The sequence below is a fragment of the Lissotriton vulgaris genome, chromosome 11 (genome assembly GCF_964263255.1).
Source record: "Lissotriton vulgaris chromosome 11, aLisVul1.2, whole genome shotgun sequence".
In the NCBI taxonomy this organism is placed as follows: domain Eukaryota; kingdom Metazoa; phylum Chordata; class Amphibia; order Caudata; family Salamandridae; genus Lissotriton; species Lissotriton vulgaris.
In genome coordinates this window covers 132736872-132755574 of record NC_141699.1, presented here as the reverse complement: position 1 = coordinate 132755574, position 18703 = coordinate 132736872, and the positions used below count along the sequence as shown (strand labels likewise).

General features: G+C 45.2%; 1 protein-coding gene across 1 annotated transcript in view; it reads left to right on the top strand.

The window, feature by feature from the left end:
* The window catches only part of DNAH10 (dynein axonemal heavy chain 10), a 1963751-nt gene that overhangs the window by 1366204 nt on the left and 578844 nt on the right, over positions 1–18703 (top strand). Inside the window, exon 50 of the mRNA XM_086942901.1 lies at positions 4454–4621. Coding sequence (XP_086799027.1) covers positions 4454–4621 — 168 coding nt within the window. The remainder of the gene's footprint in view (positions 1–4453; positions 4622–18703) is intronic.

Here is an 18703-nt window from a genome sequence, read left to right as displayed (position 1 = left end):
TCTGCTGACGAGGCCGGGGCTTTGCTTCAGACTACCCGGCCATTGAAATCCGCCAGGAATGCCAGCCAAATGAGCATGTCTTGGCGAACCTCTGCCGACAGCCTCGTACGATGGTGCCCCTCTTTGAGGCCAACCATGGCCTGGGCAATGGATCGGGAGAACGGGCGAGCCATCGGTATAACCCTCAGTGCAAAATTCAGCTGTCCCACTGTTTGCTGTAGTTGATGCAGTGTCACCTTGTTGTTCCGAAGACATTGCAACAAGGAGGCCCTGAATTTGGCGATCTTTTCCGCCGGCAGACGGAAGCAACCCTCCACGGAGTCTAGTTCAATATCCAGAAACTCCAGGGAGGTAGTTGGACCCACTGTCTTACCTGGCGCCAACGGAACCCCGAAAACCCGCATGAGCACGCAGAATTCCTGCAAAGCGCGTGCACAGTCCCGAGAACCCGCCGGGCCGAGAAACAGGAAATCATCGAGATAATGCATCCCATGTGGTGCCCTGAGGCCTTCGAGAATGCCCACTCCAGAAATGAGCTAAACATTTCAAAGTAGGCACAAGAAATTGAACAACCCATCGGCATGCACATATCCATTTAGTACTTCCCCTGAAATGCGAAACCCAACAAGTGCTGATCCTGGAGATGCACCGGTAGTAACCTAAATGCGGATTCAATATCCGATTTTTGCTAACAATGCACCAGGGCCTAGGCGATTCTACATGACCACTGCGTTTTCAAATGATGCATACCTCACACTGCAAATGCCTGCATCGATTGCCTCATTCACGGATGCCCCCCTCGGTGCAGATAGATTATGAATGAGCCTGAATTCTCCCGGCTCCTTCTTGGGAACTACCCCTAATGGGGAACACACAAAATTGGCCGTTGGTATTTCACTGAACGGTCCTGCAACCCGCCCCAAGCGAACCTCTTTTGCAATTTTTGTGGCGACCACCGTCGGGTTGTGTGTAACGGACAATTGGTTTTTGCATAAGGGGGCCCCCCGAAAATCACCCACCGGGATCCTGAAGCCATACGAGAAGCCATCTCGCAGGATCCTGGTCGACACATGATCAGGGTATTTGTTCAGCCAGGGAGTCAAAGCCAAAATATCCACGGGCGATTGTTTAGTCATCCGAGGCACCGTGTCAATCCTACTTGGTACCCCCTTTTCCCCCAGTACTATTGCCTCTGGATCGGCAGCTAGTTTCGGGGTGGGAGGTGTTACCACAACCTGCGCAGGCATGCCTGAACCTGCATGTTCCCTGCAGCCTACTACACGTTCCCTTGTTAAAACCCCAACATACCCCTCGCTTATTCCCATTCCCGCCCGATCTAGACTGAGTCTCTCCCCCGTGGGCTGGTCGAAAGGGCTGTGTATGTTTCTGCTGAAAAGCCCTGAAGCCGTTTGCACTCGACCCCGATCCTCCCGCCGAGCCCAGCGTGAACTGCGCATGCCAAAATACAGTGTCCAAACAATCCCAAGTCAGTGATTCATTAAAATCTTTCACTTTTCTAAACGACACATCGTACCCTTTCCATGCGTCCCCTCCATATTTCTCATGGAAGCCCGTGATACTGCTCTGGTAGCAAGCAAGGTCTCCCAACAGTTCTGGTGTTCGCTCACCCATATTTGCTACAAAAACAGAAAAAGCCCTGATCCAGTTCATCGTAGACTCTTCCACCCTGAATTCTGCCATTTTTGCCCTCCATTCACTGGGGTGCCACAAATCTTTCTGGGTCTTGGCATAGTCTAACTCACGGTTGTCCGTCAACAATGAAAACATATTAATGTATTTGTTCGCCCACACCATTTCTTTCGTGGCCATCGGAACATGTTGTGCCAGGCATTCCCGCCTTGAAGGTGCAGCGCCCTCCCCCATTATTGGGAGCGACCTCTTATCGTTTTCTGTCGTACCTCCGGTCGTGTGCGTCGACTTATTCTGATTCTCGACCGCGGCCGCGTTCGCCACCTGCTGAGGAATAGAAGGCACGTTCGCTGCCCCGGAGCCCCTTGCCTGCCTAAGCAGGCAAGGGGCTCTGGGGCCTAGCCTCCTCAGCTGGATCTTCCGCAGCCGCGGATCCCCCGCTCCCTTCTTCAACCAAGGCAACACTGCCGCCAGATGCATCGCCAGTTCGGGGGGTACCTGGTCCTTATCCAGCGGTGTGATAATCACAGGGATTGGCAGTCCCCCATCCGGTGGCCGCTGGGGTTACTGGGACCAGCGGAAGTTCCATCGGGACCGGGACCTCGCTAGGACCCCCTTTCCCTTTCTTCTTTTTCCCCTTATTCCCCCCTGGAGTAACGTTCGGCAAAGCAGGCCCCACAATCCTCTTAGGTCTCCCTGAGGGCCCCGCCTGAGCTTCCACTTTCTTCTGGAGCGCCGCTAAGCTGCTACCCAATCGGTCCACTTTACCAAATTTCCTGTCCATCGCCGGCACTTGGTTTACCAGTGTGCGAAGCATCCGTTCCATCTCAGAGCTCTTTCCACTCTTATTTCCAGGCATTCTGCGCAGGTCCTCGGATTCCAGATACGCTTCGACGACTGAAACAGAAAAAACAACGATTACCACGTTCAAAAAACTGCTGCTTGTTCCCTTGAGGGCTCACGAGCGACGAGTGGTGCAGCCTTCAGAGCGCGGGAACAAGAGGACGCCTGCCTGGACCCCCCGCGCCTTTTAACTTGCAGCGGGGAGGCGGGGCGTCATCCCCCTTCCGCCCAAAAGTGCACGGACTTCCGGGCGGGTGTTAGGACAACCCTTTTAGGCGGCGGGGGCGTGCTCCAACCATGCCACTTTGGGCATACCAGCCGGGGACACGCCCCCTGCCTGCAAAGGTTTCCCGGGCGATCGGGGCACCCAGCCATACGTTCGGGGTGACCGAGAGGTCTCCCCTTTCCAAAAGGATACTACAAGCTACCTCGGAATTCCATGGCTCTATAAATGACCCCTGCCTTCGCCTCCTTCCTCTGTGTGCTCATGGAAAGCTTTAGTGACTAACAATATAGCGGGAGGTACTTTATCCCTTAAATAATAACTTATGACAGTGGTGTTGCTGTCCTATTTTCTTATTACAGGTGAGTAGTGATGTTAGAACTAGACTCTAATATAAAAATCAGACATATTTTATACAGTTAACGGTTCCTCCTATGTGTTATATATAGCATAAAGTACTCCCTACAGGTGGCAAGAACACGTTCCCTAACCCTGATTTGCCAAATCACAAGATTATCAATTTAAGAAATATAATCCTTTATTAAGGTGTGTTTTGTCTGCTATGAGTCTGCCTTTGAGGCAGGAAAGAAAAGTTGAACCTAAACCCAGTATGCAGCTCCAGATGAAAATTCTCTGATATATTGTTTAAGCAGCCATGATGCTTCAGGGAGCACATTTTACAAGAAGTGTGGTAAAGGCTATCAAACTTATTGCTTTGGGATCTCAAATCGCAGGTGCAAATTGTGCACCCACTAATTACCGCTACACCGGGTTGCAGTAAATAGTAGATTCCTAGTTTCCTTCTCCTCCAGAATGGGTAATTACAGGCAATTTGCACATAATAAGGGGGCATGCAGGCAGATTCCGCACCAAGAGACCCGAGAGTACCACATGTTGGATTCCGGATAAATTCTGATTCAATAGTGGAAGTGCATGTTTCCGTGTTATAAATGTAGGGTTAAGGGTGGAGACCTAGGTGTTCCCGGTGGAGAGGCAGAGAGAGGATTGTGGCAGCTGGCAATGTGGAAAACACCCACTAAGTTGTAACTTTGTGTCATGCATAAACATTTCAAGTGACTTTTCAGGAGTTGAAGGGGATTTCTCTACATGGAAGCACAGTTTATCCCCGGAAAAAGTTAATTTGGGTTTGCACATTAACCCTAAACCAAAACCATTCGATTTTCCGCACTGGGAAAATCATTCAGTTAGAGTTAGGCATATACTCTGAAATCTACAATTTTCATGGACTTTCCTGTAATGAACGGTTGTGTTTTTGACTCGCCAAAATTAATTATATTAATAGAAATCGTAGGTGTGAGCTCTTATCTTGTAATCTTCATTACTCAGAGTCTTGTCTTCCTCATCACAGTCCTCACGTGCAGGCTGAGCTCTGGGCTAGGAAAGAAGAAATTCACTTGCCATCAACTTTATTAACTTGCCCCTAGTCACAAAGCAAAGCAAAGACTAGAGTCTGAAACAAAACCACAAGGAGGGACAGTTTGGGAAAGAAAGGCAACCCGTGTTGGGGAGACATAAATTGCTTGTCTGTAGTACTTCTGCGAAACACAAAATCTTTTCACCTATGAAAGATTACCTACATTTCTGTAAGCTTTGTTTAGTCATTAATGACTGGTGGAACATGAGTGGAGAGCACTCAGTCGGACATTACAAAGCATGTGTGTTGGTTTCTTCTTGGTCTTGCCTTTTTTACTGTAATGTCTTCTCCTGTATTTCAAGATTCAAGATCACCTACGGCGCTTGATAGACGATAATTTTAAGGATGATCTGGAGTATGCAGTGCGGGATCCCATTCTTTTTGGAGACTACAGGACTGCCCTGCGTGAGGGCGAGCCCCGGGTGTACGAAGATATCCAGGACTATGAAGCTGCCAAGGCTCTCTTTCAGGTACGCACTATTCTTTCACATCCTGAGTCGATATTTTATGTGAGGAATGTAAGAGGAATGTTAACATCACTGGGATCAACACATGCTTAGAAACGAAACGTTGAAACCTTTCTTTCAAGAGTCTTTCAGTCTTGTAGTAAGATTTGATGCCAGCTTTCCTCTGAACTGGCAGATCCCCAAAATCACTACAATTTCCTTTGCCAGCCTCAAAGTACTAAAGAAAATTCCTCCTATCTAACCTACCATCATTATTGGTATAGTAATGATTGAGCTGGGTGGCCTTCTGTTTGACTAATTTAAGCATCCACAGTTTTGCATGGTACAAAATCATGTGGCTTGCTTGTCCTCATAAAACCCCTCCAACTCCACATTCAGCTACGCATTTAATCCAGACTGTGGCTTATAATAAGGTTAACATGTCACAGCAAGCCTATGTGTCTTGTTTGCAAAGCAATCTGTAGCCTTCCTGCATACCTGCAAAAAACATGGATTTTTTTACTGTGCAACTTGTGAGCTTTAGACGAATACATCTTTGACTCATTCAAACTCAACACATGAGAGTCTTGGCCTGGCGGCAGACAAGATGGCCGTGTGAGCGCTCTGCGCTGTGCACGGCCACATGGCGGCTAAGGATCCTGTGTACCAGCGGCCTGCACTTTGAAGAGGGGAGTGAGTGACTGCACCTGCTTGCAGGGTCATGTCTGGTTGGATTCATGAATCCATTTACCACCCGCTGAGGGCTACCTTCATGAGGCGTATTGAGAGTGCACCACCTTTTTTGTGGCAGTGTCAGTGCGCATCCTAAAAACCTGTTTGCGTCGGCGCACACATCTGTAATACGAGGTGGGCGCAGAGGCAAAGAGATTCCCTCATTTGCATGTGGCCACACCCTAATGCAAATGAAGGAACACCCTCTTATTATAGCGCTATTACAGAAGGGGGGCACCACTGACTATGGCCCTTTCTGTAATACCATAGTACCCCAGAAGGGCAGAAAGCATGCAGACCCATGCTTAGCACCCTGGCGTCACAATCTATAATACAGCCCCAAAAGTTCCAAGTCTGATTTTGACATTGTTGGACCTAGATTACCCAAGCCTACATATGGTAGCTTGGCACAGTAGTGGTCTACAGCTAACTCAAGGCGTTGGCTAAGTACTTACAAGTCTCACTCACAGTAACTCAGTGATGAACCACTAAAATGAAGACACAACACCACTATTTGGAAAAATACCGTTACCTTTTATAAAAATAATATGTCTCTTTGGATTCAAATCATACAGGATACAACATCAATTTCTTTTAGGAGTAAACATTACACTTTTGCTTTGAGAAATTACTTTTCACTCTTCCTGCTGTGGAAAAAGGGCAATAAACCACATTCTTTTGTCAAAGATTCAGTAATGAATAAAGGTAACTCTTTGGATAATTAGGTGAATCTCCTTAGTTTCACACAATGCAGGGTTACTTTACATTAATGCACAATGACACCAATACTTCACCAATAAAACCTGCCAATTCACTGGTTATTCTATCACATTCAGGGCTATGCTCTCTATCCCCTTATCTACTACATCACAGTATTGATTTCAAGGGAATTAAAATGGTCAAGGCACCTTGTTTGTTGTTGGAACTGATAAGGTATCTTTTCACTGTTACTCCCTAGTGCCCAGCACTTTCTTTCCACACCCCCACTCTCCTTACTGTCTTGGTGGCAGATACGCCACAGTCCACAGGCCTTCGGATGGCACCTGCCTCTTGGGCTTCCCCGACCAGCTGCTTTCCTGTTGCTGGCGTGGGGGAAACCTTGCCGACTTCCTCAGCCCAAGCACGCTTCCACCTGTCAGCGCTGGGCTAGGGGGCCTCGTTTTAGGCTCAGCGCGATGATTCACTGCTTCAGTGTGTCGCTAGGGGTTGGCTGGGCAGTCTTCTGCTCAAGCGCTGGCTCCTCCAGATAGCGCTCGAGAGTGGGGGACTACCGCCGCTAACGCGGCGCTCAGGGAAACCTTCCGGCGCCACCTCAGGCAACCCGATGGTCGCGCTGAACTCCTGGGCCTGCGCGTCGCTCCTCGACGGCCCCGCCTCTCGAGTCGCGCTGCTCCTCGGCGCCTGCGCGTTACTCGCCGGACCTCGCCTCACAGGGGAACGCTGCACTCCTGGGCCTGCCCGACCCTAGGCCCCTCCTGCTTTAAATAGCGGACGCGCTACGGACATGCGCGGAAGCGTTTCCTGGCTTCCACTGACGCGTCCGGTGCCCCCGGGGTCCCGCAGTCAGTTAACACAGCGCCGCTCTCCACACGCTGTCACTTCCCTCACCTGGCTCCAGGGAAGGTATCCTCCTGATCGGGCACTCGCTCTTCCGGTCGCTACAGGCTCCACAGTCCCCCAACCTCACCAAGGCGCTTCAAGGGGTCCACAACTGATTCGACACCCTGGTAGGTGCAGCGCTGGGCAGGGGATGTGGGAATGATTTTCAGAAGGAAGGTCCTGTCAGCTTTTACTGGAGTGCCGATTAAGAAGGGTCTTCCTTCTCAAGTAGCTCGATTTCTTTATCAGCAGTTGTTATCTTGAGAGAGAGGGATCGGTCAAAGGTTGAAGGGGGAACAATCCTCTGAAGAAACTGTCAGCCTCAGAGACAAACTAGCTGCTCTCAGTGTGTCCACCTCCTCTCACCACTGCCTCACTCCTCCACTCTGGGGTCAGCACAAAATGGCTGCTGGTCACTGGCCTTATATAGGGTGGCCTGAGATCTGCAGAAGTCTCTAGTCAATTCCAGAAAGTTCCCTAATGTTATCCTATGGACCTGTCCTCCAGTTGTGTCCGTTATGGCAGTTGGTGGACACCATTTTAGGTCTCTGGAGATCCCTAGATTTTCAAGGGGGTGACTAGGCCTCACAAGTTATGAGGGAAAAATGGCGTCATCGCCAAGGAACACCTAGCCCCCTGACAGCATTAAAAATTCCTGATGGACACATGTAAAAATAAAAATAGAAACTCTGGGAGGCTAAGGGGGACAAAAATAAATCATGATGGTTAGAGTCTTCCCAGAAGCAGACAGGTCTAACAGACATGGAGAAGGTAGGAATGGATACTTAACTTGATGATACTGGACATGAATCATGAACATGTTATCCAGTAGAGTTCATGCACCTGTGTGCAGATAGTGCTATTTCTTTTTTTTGTGTCATATTTATTTATTTGATAAAAGAAATTCCCAATACATAGAAACAAGAAAATGTATACGATATTCTAAAATAACTTGTCTTCATACCAAGTAACAGTTAGTCATTTATAATAATAAACAATACATATTAGCTAAGTTATACAAAAATTATAGAACAAGTAATTTAAGTACACATATTAGAAAGTAACAGTACAAAACAAAGGGTGGCTGGATATTAGGAAGTAAGTAACATAACAATTGTAGAGTGGAAAAGGTAGTAGAGAGAACCTAAAGGAATTGACAGGAATTAGGTAGCAACATAGCATAAGTATATGTAAGGAAATATATATAAATTAAAGAATGATAAAGATATAAGGTTATATGATATGATAAATGTGTAAAGAGAAGAGCTCAAGTGTTGTGAAGAAAGGGAGCCCAAACTTACTGGAAAAGTTCCTCTTAATCCTGTAATTTATTAATAATACGTTCATGAGAAGCAGTTTGAATCATTGCTACCATCCATACTTCCTGTTTCCCATGTCACAGGATACAGTTTTTAGCAGTGGAAAGTGCAATATGCAAGAGACGACGTTGCGGGCGTGTAATGGTTTCAAGATTTCTAAAATCATGTAGCAAAATAATAGAAGGGGTAAGAGGAGTGTAGAGAGAAGGGATCAAGTCCTTTAATGTGTTACCAACATATGTCCAAAAATGCTGCATGGAAATGCAATGATAAAGTATGTGGGAAAGATCACAATTATTATCAGCACATCTCCAACATATGGAGTGTGGAAGGAGTCTTGCTTTTTGTAATTTTTAAGGTGTCCAATGCCAATCATGTAGGATCTCAAAAAGGCGGAACTTCAAACGAGCCTCTCGGATACCTTTGTCTAAGGCTTCTAGCATGTCTAACCAGTCACCGTCTTTAACAGTGATGTGTAGACAATTTTTCTTGAAAAGCTTTAAGAAGTAGTTGCGTATATAGGTGGTGAATCAAGACTCCATACAGGTCTGACAATACCCTTTTATGCCAACCCCAAGTAAAACGATAGCCTAAGATGGGTGAAGAATTCAGAGACCAGGGAGGTGAGCCAAGACATTGTTTGAGACAACACTGAAGTTGCAAGTAACGTGTGAGCTGATGCGGCGGGAGACCAAACTCTTCACTAAGTGAATCAAAGGATCTTAGTTCTCAATTCAGGATAAGTTGATCAATCGTGTTTATTCCTCTTGATTTCCAAATAAACCATTGGAGTGCACAACCACTTATACGAATACTTTCATTACCCCAGGGTAGGGCTTTATAGTGTAATCGAATGGCAACTCGGGGGATACAATGTGCACGTTGCCATGTTTTGTGAGTAGCTTGCATTACTGGATGCGGGGGAGAGGAACGTGGAATGCGGGATCCATAAAAGAAATCTAGACCATTTTATTTATTTATTTATTTATTGGGCTTTTAAAGCGCGACAGCTACCCAAAAAGGGTTTCCCTGGCGTTAGGAGATACTAAACCTTGTGGGCAGATTGACCATCACCAGTATAAGTGTTCTACTGCCCGGAAGTAAATAAACTAGCTGCGAAAGATGTAAAGCTAAAGAATAGTGTTCTAATTATGGTAATCCCAGACCACGTGAGAGCGACGAGCCAATAATTTAGAAGCAGGTAGATGAGGCTTTGTAGATCCCCAAACAAAAGATCGAATTCGAGCATCCACTCTATGAAGTGTGGACAAGGGAACAACAAGTGGAAGCATACCAAGTATATAGCTAAAGCGAGGTAAAGTAACCATCCTCATGGCTTGTACCCTACCCCACATAGAGAGACCACTTTGCAAAGTCAGTTTCCATTTGTGTTATAAGGGGTGTGATATTATCTGTGACATGGTGCTATTTCTGAATTACATACTAGAAAGCAAAGAGCAGTGTTTTGCCTTTTCATGTTTCTGAGTTCACATACTAAATTACACATTTTGCAGTTAATGAATGTGATTCAAGCAGTGCAGTGTCCCCTTGAGGGCGTTTGCCTGGGCACTGAATATGTTAATTATATAGCCCCTAATCATTTTAAAGAAGCGATGTGGCTCCTGCAGGCTTACATTTTAGGCCATCATGATGTAAAATACAGGAAAAAATATGTTGGGTGTAGTGCTTTATGTAAGGACATTGAATCAGGGGGCATCTTTGTACACAGTGATCTGTTTTGCCCCAATCCTGATACTTGAGTTTCCAGAAATCAAAGCTCTGTCCTGCTACAAGTGAAGAAGGATGACATCATGGTGGTGCTGCTTACCCTGGATTGAGACCCTGCTCAGAGTACAGCCATGAACCTGCTGGCCATTGCACAGCAAAGCACAGCAAGCAAAAGTAGCATGTAGTGAGCCATTCTCCTAAACAGAGGTAGATGTCAGCCCTGAGGGTCTAGGAACACTGGAAATGGTCACAAAGGCATATTAAGTAGCTTACCTTGGCCTGAGTGGCTCACAACGGGAGCATCCATCATTGAGGAAGTGCTATAGGTAGTGGCTGCAAAAGTACTGCTTTGACACCAGAGAGCACCAACCCAGTAAAAGTGCAGCAAACTCCTGTGTTTTCCAGTTTTTACTAAAAAGCAAACATTCCCTTTGGTGGTGTATATTGATTATAAACAGTTTTAACTAAAAACCAGAACCCCCTAACTACAGAGTACTACATAAAGGAATGAGACGGAACAAAGTACAGTACTCTTTCTCTAGAGGTGCACTCTATTTGGCTGTAGGAGCCGAAGCACAAAGTGCACTTCACTACAGAACACGCACTAGGAATAGACAATATAAATGCCGATATGATCAGAAGGCTTTGAGCAGCAACTCATTGAAATTGCTGTGTCTGCAGCCAGTGGAGACGGCTGAAGTAGGACCTTTTTGTCACATATTACATCAACAAATGCCCAATATTTATGAGCAGTTAGCCATGTCCAGGATCCCAAGGAGATGTTTTCGCTACAAATTGGAGTGGAGGCTTCTTTATGTCTTCCCACTGATTACAGTAATTCCGAGGCAGCTATGCAAAATAAGGAAGGATCCTTGTCTAATGATGTTTATAGCCCAAGTGTGGCCCACTAGCACTGATAGATGGAGCTCTGGAACAGGCTGGTATGCAGGCTGATTCAGTTGAAGATGGAGCCAGCATTGCTCCTCAGGATTCAAAGACAAATTCTCCAAAGACAGGCTAGCTGTGTTTGACTCCTTGGCTGCTGAGGATCTAGAGTTCCTGAAGACAGGGAGGTCACATTCCACATTTAAAACATGCTTGCAAATGGGCTACAAATTGTAATTGGACTCAGACTCACAATCTAAACGCTTTAACAATGGCACCATCACAATTTCATCCTGATTTACTTCTGTTAGATATATGTTTTGTTATGGTATGTTAATTTAATTTACTCCAGTATTGGAGCTTTCATAGATTCACATGCCTGAATCATTCCCTGTTGTCGAGACGGGAGTCTGGGGTATATAAAGAAGCAATGCTTAGTTGGATAGCAAACTAAAAAGAGGTCTAGGCCCATTTCCCTTTTGCAACCCATAAACTTTGTTATGTAAAAGAGACCAAACTTGTTCCTGAACCAATCAGAGCCCTTCACCCTCTTGAACACTCCTAAGAGAACCTTTTGCCCCTCAGATTTTCTAACTTTGTTCTTACGACCTCAACTGGATTCTGTACTACTCTGGACTGTCTTCAAATACATTCTGTAGAGAATGTTTGGAAAGGAGAAGAAAGGTCTATTTAGAGCCTGTGCCACCTGTTCAAAGAAGAGGCTTTACACTGATGACCCTCATACTGAATGCATTTACTGTCTATACCTGGATCACCATGCCAAAGACTGCAAGGTATGTCGCACTTTCTCAAGTAAGACTCTGAGAGATCGTGAAGGACGCCTTTTGATATGGCTTCAAAATCTAAAGGCCAGAAAGGAGGTTATCTCCAGTGACAGTGATGAGGCTTCCTCCTCAACATCTAGGAGATCTCAAAAGAGAAGAAAATCTCCTCGAAATCATTCCTCAGTAGAACGTCCTGAGAAGGCCCTAAAAAAGAAAATCATGGGTCTTCTGGGCGCAGTCCTTCAAAATCTCCTCAAGCTGTGGAAAAGGAGAATAAGGAGATGCTTATGGAGAAAAACCATCGAAAAAGACACGTTCTGAGCTGTCAAAGTCACCTCCTCAGGTAAAGGAATCCTTCAGGAAGCCGTCTTCTATGCCTCCTGACGTAACATCTAAGAAACCTGCATCGTCTATGGGATCGTTGACGAAGAAACCATCATCGTCGACGACGAAGATTGAGGTAAAGCTACTATCAAAGACACCATCATTGCCTATTGTGGTGTCATCTCCGTCAACGACGTCATCGTCGACAGTGGTGTCTACGCCGATTACATCGACAACGGCGTCGACGATGACAGCAACAGCGACGACGACTATGTTGATGACTGGATCATCGTCGCCGACGGTGATGCCGACGCGGTTGTCGACAGGAATATCGACGACGGTGACTATGTCGACGACGACGGATGAAGTTGAAGTTGAAGTTGGGGGACTTTATAAAGCGCACGTATACCAAAAAGGTTTCATGACGCTAATACAGTGCGGTACAGAATAGACAACAATTAGACCTCAAACGCTCTGGTGAATAACCAGGTCTTCAAACCTTTGCGGAACTCTAAATATGATTGAGAGAACCGAAGGTTGTCAGGGAGAGCGTTCCAAAACCTGGGAGCCAAGAAGGAAAAACTCGACCCCTCATGTTTCTTCCTGACAAAACGTGGGACAACTAAAAGGTTCTTGGAGGAAGACCGTACATTTCTGGAAGGAGTGTAGGTTAAGAGCCTGGATGCCACATATTGGGGAGCTAAGCCAGCCAATGATTTAAAAATAAGACACTCCAGTTTAAATTGGCATCTATGGGCGACCGGCCACTAGTGCAGTTGCCTCAATAGCGGAAGGGCTTGATGGAATCTGGACGGACTATAAATCAGCCTAGCAGCCTGATTTTGAATGAGCTGAAGTCGACGTAGTTCGTAAGCAGGGATACCGATATAAAGAGAATTGGCGTAATCAACCCGAGAGATGACAAGGGCCAGGAGGATAGACTTAAGAGCATCAATGGTAAAAAACGGGGAAACCTTCCGAATGGTACGGAGACATAAAAAACAAGAAGAGACAATCATGCTGATCTGGGTGTGCATCGAAAGGTCATCACTGATTTTAATGCCCAAACTTTTCACAGATTTAGCCGCAGAAGGGGCTGGTCCAAGGGAGGAAGGCCAGAAGTTGGAGCACCAGGGTTTGGGAGAGCCTCCTATCAGGACTAACTCTGTCTTATCAGGATTTAACTTCAGATGGTTCATGCTCATCCAGTCCTGGATAAAAATCATAGTATTTTGAAAATGGGAAATATAATCAGGGGATGAAGAAAGGGTGAATATGAGTTGAAGGTCATCAGCATAATTAAACACTGTGACCTCCCAGTGATGCAAAGCATAAATTAAAGGAAAAATATAAAGATTGATAAGAAGGGGAGAGAAGGCGGAACCTTGGGGGACACCACAGGTTACCGCTCGGGAAGTAGAAGAAAAGGAGGAGAGCTGGACTGCATGTTGGCGGTTCTCCAAAACGGAGGAGACCCAACTCAGGGCCACATCTGAAATGCCAGCACATTTGACACGGTCGACCAAAAGAAGATGGTCGACAGTGTCAAAGGCGGCTGATAGATCTAGGAGTATCAGGGCCTGAGAGGAACCATGGTCAGCACTCACTCTCAGATCATCCAAGACCGAGAGGATAACTGATTCTGTAGAGTGGGTAGGACGAAAACTAGCCTGATAGGAATCCAGGTAATTGGAGGCCTTGATGAAAGAACTCAGGCAATGAGTGACATATCTCTCTAACATCTTGCCCAGTAAGGGAAGCAGGGAGATGGGACGAACATTAAAAGGGACAGTAGGGTCAGCCCCTACCTTCTTCAGAACAGGAACGATCTTAGCTGACTTGAAGAGACTAGGGACGACACCCAATGCCAAAGATTTATTGAGGAGGGCAAGAGGTGGATCGGAGCAGACCGAAAAGATCTCCCGAAGAATGTGTGAAGGGCAACTGTCAGTGGGAGAGCCCGATTTCGTGGAATTCACCAGACTGACAAAGTTCTCAGTCGAAATCGGGGGAAAATGCGTAATAGAATGTATGATAGGAGACGGTAAAGGAGGATCAAAGGAGGAGGGGGGAGGATGAAGTTTAATTGTAGAGATTTTAGTGAAAAAGTAGTCTTGAAGAGAATCACACAAATCCTGGGACGGGAGCAGTTTGGCAGTCACTCAGTCGAGTTTAAACAGACTGGTGAGAATAGAAAAGATTTCCTTAGATTTATTAGAAGAGGATAGAATCAATGCAGAAAAGTATTGGGTTTTTGCGGCAAGGATGTCATTTTTATATTCCCTAAGAGTAGCGGAATAGATCATTTTGTCAGATGGAGCACCAACGCCACTTACGCTCTGCCCGTCTAAGCTGGAGTTTCTTAGCTTGTGAAGAGGGAGAGAACCATCTTTGTGCATCATGTGAACGCTTAAGTCGAATTGATCTCCAAGGGACCAACTCGTCACAAGATGAGGTAAGCGAGGCGTTAATAGCCGAAACCTGGTCATGGAGAGAAGAATCTAAATAGTCTCCATTAAACAGGCTAGAGGAAGAGAGTGAAGCACACAAAGAATTAATGTTATCTCGTCCCCAATTCTTCACTTTAATGTTAGTAGGTAGAGGGGTACCAGCTGTGGGTTTTAATGATAAAGAAAAAGAGACCAAATAATGGTCAGACCACAAACAAGGGAGAACTGAGAGTAAAGAAATATCTAAATAAACCGACCAAATTTGGTCCAAAATGTGGCCAGACGTATGGGTGGGTACTCAACCAATTGTGTCAAATTCAAGTGAGTAAGTAGAGTCCTCAAGGGAATCGCCAGGCCAGTAGTTCTCTATGCCTCGGTCGACGACGGCATTAACGACAGTAGTGTCGACGGCGATCTCGTCGACTAGGGAACTTCCAGAAAAACTTGAAATTGTCCAGAAGAGGAGGATTACACCAGAGATCACCACCCCAAGCAAGATTACTCCTCTGGTGCCATCACACCTGCTAGAGGAGCAGGATTCAGAAGAAGAGGACAACGGACCCTTTGGTTATTCCAGTAGTCCCTCACAACTACATGTAAAATGTCAGGATGATGACTATGAGGAGGGATATGGGGAGTACCAGTACCCTCCGCAACAACACTATCACCAAGGGTACCAGGAGGAGATGGTTGGCATGCCATCCTCCATGATGATGAATCTGCAGTGTATGCTGGCAGAATATAGAAAGAGATTTCCGCGGACACCAGTTTCTCAGGTTAGAAGCAGGGAGTCGCTACAAGAAGTTACGCCTCCAACTCCTCAATCAGAACAAAAAATGCCGTTTCATCGCACGTTGGCATCACCAACGGGGATCTGGGGGAATGCGCTTTCGCTGACATGGTCAGGCTTCTTTGCCTAAGCCTTTCCTCTGATTCCCCTCCTGCCACGCGTTCTCACAAAGAAAAAGAAGGAACCATGCAAAGTAATATTGATAGCTCCGTGGTGGCCCAGGCAACACTGGTTCACAGAGTTGCTCCTATAGTCGGAGGATCATCTAATTCGTCTGCAACCGATACCATCACTCGTGACAATATTCCGGGGACAACTACTTCATCCAGACCCGAAATATCTGCGCTTAGCGGCCTGGCTCCTGAATACTGCGAATTTCACAACTTAGATATTTCTGCAGAATGCAGAGATATTCTAGCAAATGCCAGGGCGGAAATTACAAACAGAACATATAGGATGAAATAGAAGAGATTCTGTTTGTGGTCCAAGAATGTAATATCCATCTCTAAACTCAGCGGCATATCAAATTATTCCATATATTCTGATGTTAGTGAAATCTGGTTTGGCCCATGCTTCTATTAAAGTACATCTGGAGGTGATTTCTCGATATAGAAGAACTTCCTCTGGTCCATAATTGTGGTCTGAAAGGATTATCAAATAGTTCATGAAGTGATTGTTTCAGACTTTACCTCCCATAAGAACTCCACCACCTCTCTGGCAGTTGAACATTGTTCTATCTCAATTGATGAAACAGCCCTTTGAACCAATTCACAGGGCGGATCTAAAATTCTTATCCTGGAAAGTGGCTCTTCTAATAGCTCTCACTTCAGCCAGAAGAGTTGGGGAAATACATGCTCTCATGATACAAGAACCATTTTTGCAGTTCAAGGAGGACAGGATTATCCTCAGGACTAATCCCAAATTCATTCCGAAAGTGCCAACAGATTTTCATCTAAATGAACCTCTGATCCTTAAGAGGTTTTTCCCTCAACCGTCAACAGCAGCGGAAAAAGTTCTTCACTCATTAGATGTTCAACGCTGCCTGAAGTTCTACTTGCAAAAGACAAGGCCTTTCTGCAAGTCTTGCCAACTGTTTGTGGCGTATAGTGCCCCCCACGTATGTTGCCTAGTTCCAGGTCTTAGGTAACAAAAAATGTGCTATGATTTACTGCTCGCTAATCTGATTCATGCATGTGAATCTATGAAAGCTCCAATACTGGAGTAAGAAAACAAGTTACATACCTGTAACTGCAGTTCTCCAGTATTGGAAGCTTTCATAGATTCACATGCGACCCACCCTCCTCCCCTAAGAGGATCACCTCGGATTTAGCACAAAAGGTGTCTAAGGAACAAGTGCATGAACATCTGAGGGGCAAAAGGTTCTCTCAGGAGTGTTCTAGAGGGTGAGGGGCTCTGATTGGTTCAGGGACAAATTTGGTCTCTTTTACATAACGTAAGTTATGGGTTGCAAAAGGGAAATGGGCCTAGGCCTCTTTTCAGTTTGCTATCCAACTAAGTATTGCTTTTTTATATACCGGAGACTCCCGTCTCGTCGACGGGGAATGATTCAGGCATGTAAATCTATGAAAGCTTCCAATACTGGAGAACTACAGTTACAGGTAAGTAACTTGTTTTCTTATAATGTACACGAATCATCCATCAAAGTTAATCTGTCTGCGGAATCTATATAAATTAGAAAGCTAGGAACTTTTTCTATATTCTCAACCGGGATCATTAAGGAGTTCTTGAAGGTTTATTTTCCTACTGGGCTCCAGCTTGAGAACCAAGCACTGTTTTGACAGCTATAATGAGAGCCCATTTTAAACCTATTCATAATTTCATAATTCAGCATCTATCTTGGAAAACGTAATTTCTGTAAGCGGTAAACTTAGTCAGAAGGGTAAAGTTCAAATGTTTTCCATACATAAACTGTATGTATTTTTTCTTAAGGATCAAGTCTTCATCAGACCCAACCCTAAGTTCATAATCAAAGTTCCATAATCTTTTCATTTCAATGAGAATTTAATATGCCAAATTAGTTTCCACAGCTGCCAACAGCAGCTGAGAGAAAACTACATTTACTCGATGTTAAGTGATTTATTAAGTTCTTCTTGGGTAGAACACAAACCTTCTGTGTATCTGACTAGCTTGTTGTAAATTTTGGACACTCTAACAAGGGATCTCCAGACAGATTGTATCTTGCATTTCTGATGCATATGTAATTCCAAGCAAGATTAGGGCGTATTCGCCAGAAAAGTAATAGCCATAACAGCACTAGTCTCAGGAATATATTTTAAATACATTTGCATAGCAATAACTTAGAGCTCCAACCATTCATTCACCAAGTACTGCTGCCTGAATATACTCTTGAAGGTGGAGACATCAGTCGGACAAGAAGTGATGGGAACCATATTACTTAAATCTCAGTCCCACAGTCCACTAATTTTATTGGACTGCTTTTCAAATCTGTATTCAAGCTTGCAAATCTATAAAAGACCCAAAGCTAAAGAAAAAAGTAATTTACCTGTAAGTATATTGAACCTAAGAAAGATGGCAACTCTGAATAACTCCAGTTATAAGTAAGTAACTTTTTTCTTTCTCTTCTTTTTCTTTCTTTCTTTATTCATCTTTGTATACTTTCTTCCTTTGCTCCAACATGGGAGCTTAGTTCAGGCTATGTTTGGCTATTTGGGCACTGTATGTTTAAATGGATGGGCTGTTTGGCTATTTGGGCACTGCTTGTTTAAATGGATGATTTCTGACCCAATGCCGTTGCATTCTAATTTCACTCCTGCAGATCTCGGTCTGTCGCTGTCCTTGGCGGTCAAGCTGTTCACTAGTTCTTTTGCTTTTTCCTCCTGTGGCTTTCTTGCTGCGTGCGACTTGTTGGTTCTCTTTTTCTTTGACCTCGTTTGACTTCCTAGCAGCCTGTTGTCGGGCCCTTTCCTTTTCATTTGTATCTCACCATCATTCAAGAGAATGTTGCCTAGAGTGGTTTCTCAAACACTTGTATGTTCTGTGCCTTCCTGGCAGCAAGTAGTCCTATGTCTCATCTATTAGCCTTGATGCCTATGAACCTCTCACTTTTGTTCAAAGTGTTGTTATAGACCCTGCATCATGTAAAAGACTTTTAGCCAGGTTGCTTGTATGTTTTATTCTGGGGAACATTTCCTGCAGTTTCTTCATGTACTGTCTTTTTTGTTGTTGCATATAATCCTTAATAGTACTTTATTCTGAATATTGTGATGTTTCCTCTTCCTCATTTTAGTGGAGGGGTGGCTGAGACTGATAGATGATTAAGGGCCTAATTACGAGTTTTACAGCCTACCAGCGGGTCATCATGCCATCACCCGCTGCGAGACCGCCAAACCTGTAGTCTGACCGCCTACCAGATTACGAGTATAATCCAGGCGGGTGGTCCTGCGGCTGCTGTTCCACAGCAGTTCCTTTCTAAGGCTCATAGGAGAGCTTTAGAAAGGCACTGCTGTTAGAGC